The 2516-nt window shown below is 38.4% G+C and overlaps 1 protein-coding gene across 1 annotated transcript; it reads right to left on the bottom strand.

The window, feature by feature from the left end:
• Window positions 1-1462: 1462 nt before the first annotated feature.
• Window positions 1463-2059, bottom strand: LOC108674037 (uncharacterized protein DDB_G0290685-like). The gene has a single exon (XM_018161935.1). It carries the CDS (start codon window positions 2057-2059, stop codon window positions 1463-1465), a length of 597 nt encoding a protein of 198 aa, XP_018017424.1.
• Between the last annotated feature and the right edge of the window lie 457 nt (window positions 2060-2516).

Genomic DNA, 2516 nt, shown 5'->3' with positions numbered 1-2516 from the left:
CTTTATTTTTTTCAGTAGCAACAGCAGTAAGCGAATGGGTTACACTTGTCCCATGTCCATATTACTTCCTAATGACTAATGTTTATTTGAGGATATTTTTTAATTTAGCCTACCTAGCGACCATTGCTTCAATATTTATTTGTTTGCTGAGTCGTCCAATGATTTCCGAGATTATATGTTCTTGAATATTAATTTTTGATTATTCATTTACGCTAGATTTGGTTATATAGGTGGTCCATTTCTCTCCAGTAGCTGGGCAAGATATAAGCATTATATCTTAGGTCTTAGAATTATAACTTAGGGATGGATATAAGCATTATATATTAGGTCTCAGAATTTTAACTAAGGGATGGATATAAGCTTTATATATTAGGTCTCAGAATTTTAACTTAGGGATGGATATAAGCTTCAATCTTAGGTCTTACAATTATAACTTAGGGATGGATATAAGCTTCAATCTTAGGTCTTATAATTATAACTTAGGGATGGATATAAGCTTCATATCTTAGGTCCTAGAATTATAACTTAGGGATGGATATAAGCTTTATATCTTAGGTCTTAGAATTATAACTTAGGGATGGATATAAGCTTTATATCTTAGGTCTGAGAATTATAACTTAGGGATGGATATAAGCTTTATATTTTAGGTCTTAGAATTTTAACTTAGGGATGGATATAAGCTTTATATCTTAGGTCTTAGAATTTTAACTTAGGGATGGATATGGGATTGGATACTTTGGAAATTCCAAACCGCTTGGATCATACAAGAACTGTTTGTATCTCGCATTAGTCATTTTTCTTAAATTATTAAATTTTTGTGGCATTTCTGTAGATAATTATGTGATTAATTTATACTTCGTCTCTCGCGTGAATTCAATTAGATATTTACATAAGGTTTTCATATTTCATTCAAAGTATTCACTCCTACCTTGCTAACTGAGTCATGCTAGGCGCTCGTTATATTATTCATAGTTGTTTCTTCATTATTATTCATTATTATTCATTCAACACTGGAAACTTGGGTTAATTAAAGGGAAGGGTCAATGAGTTTAGGGTGAAATTAGTGATTGTTAGGCAGAAGTGTCGATGAATTTAGGAAATAAAATTGGGATAGATGATTTTTTTCATACAACATCACACAAAAAAAATTAATTTGGAATGAAAATTTGTATGCTTCAAACATTTAGTGATAAATTGTTTCTTCAGAAACCAGCGCAGGCCCTCGTTTGCCCTCATCTCTGCCCTGTTGTCTTTCATCTCTGCCTGTTATCCCTCATCTCTGCCCTGTTGTCCCTCATCTCTGTCCTGTTGTCCCTCGTCTCTGTTCTGTTGTCCCTCATCTCTGCCCTGTTGTACCTCATCTCCGCCCTGTTGTCCTTCATCTCTGTCCTGTTGTCCCTCATCTCTGTCCTGTTGTCCCTCATCTCTGCCCTGTTGTCCCTCATCTCTGTCCTGTTGTCCCTCATCTCTGCTGTTGTCCCTCATCTCTGTCCTGTTGTCCCTCATCTCTGTCCTGTTGTCCCTCATCTCTGTCCTGTTGTCCCTCATCTCTGCCCTGTTGTCCCTCATCTCTGTCCTGTTGTCCCTCATCTCTGTCCTGTTGTCCCTCATCTCTGTTCTGTTGTCCCTCATCTCTACCCTGTTTTCCCTCATCTCTGTCCTGTTGTCCCTCATCTCTGTCCGGTTGTCCCTCATCTCTACCATGTTGTCCCTCATCTCTGTCCTGTTGTCCCTCATCTCTGCCCTGTTTTCCCTCATCTCTGCCCTGTTGTCCCTCATCTCTACCCTGTTGTCCCTCATATCTGTCCTGTTGTCCCACATCTCTACCCTGTTGTCCCTCATCTCTGTCCTGTTGTCCCTCATCTCTGTCCTGTTGTCCCTCATCTCTGCCCTGTTGTCCCTCATCTCTGTCCTGTTGTCCTTTGTCCCTCATCTCTGCCCTGTTGTCCCTCATCTCTGCCCAGTTATCCCTCATCTCTGTCCTGTTGTCCCTCATCTCTGCCCTGTTGTCCCTCATCTCTGCCCTGTTGTCCCTCATCTCTGTTTTGTTATCCCTCATCTCTGCTTCATCTCATATAGGATTAGATCTTCATCTTAAAAAAATCTATGAATCTAATATATATAATATAATATATATAATATGATTACCGAGAAAAAAATTTCTGATCCTTTTTATTCATCAAATTTGCTGGAAATGCGACTTTATTTAAGAAATGCAGGCGAATTTCCCTTTGGGTGTGACTATCTTCGATAATTTCAAGCTTTGCAATATTATAGAAATTTTCATGACTATGTCGTTTTGTAATATATATATGAAAGAAAATTACATTATGCAAAGATTTCTGTAAATTTCCGGGCAGCAAGTATAAATAGCTTACTAAGTAACTTATCATGCTAAGATTGACATTTGAAGTTGGTTACTCTACATCATACGGCAGCACGTATGATCGCAAGTGACTGTACCAGCACGTGACTGTACACAGAGCATGGCTGTTCCCTCTACGTCTATGTGACTG

This window comes from Hyalella azteca, unplaced genomic scaffold (assembly GCF_000764305.2).
Source record: "Hyalella azteca isolate HAZT.00-mixed unplaced genomic scaffold, Hazt_2.0.2 contig11130, whole genome shotgun sequence".
NCBI lineage: Eukaryota > Metazoa > Arthropoda > Malacostraca > Amphipoda > Hyalellidae > Hyalella > Hyalella azteca.
This window is presented reverse-complemented; position numbering and strand designations above follow the sequence as displayed.

Excerpts from the sequence above, each read along its gene's own strand:
- LOC108674037 (XM_018161935.1), bottom strand. The coding sequence starts at position 2,059 with ATGAGGGATAACAAAACAGAGATGAGGGACAACAGGGCAGAGATGAGG.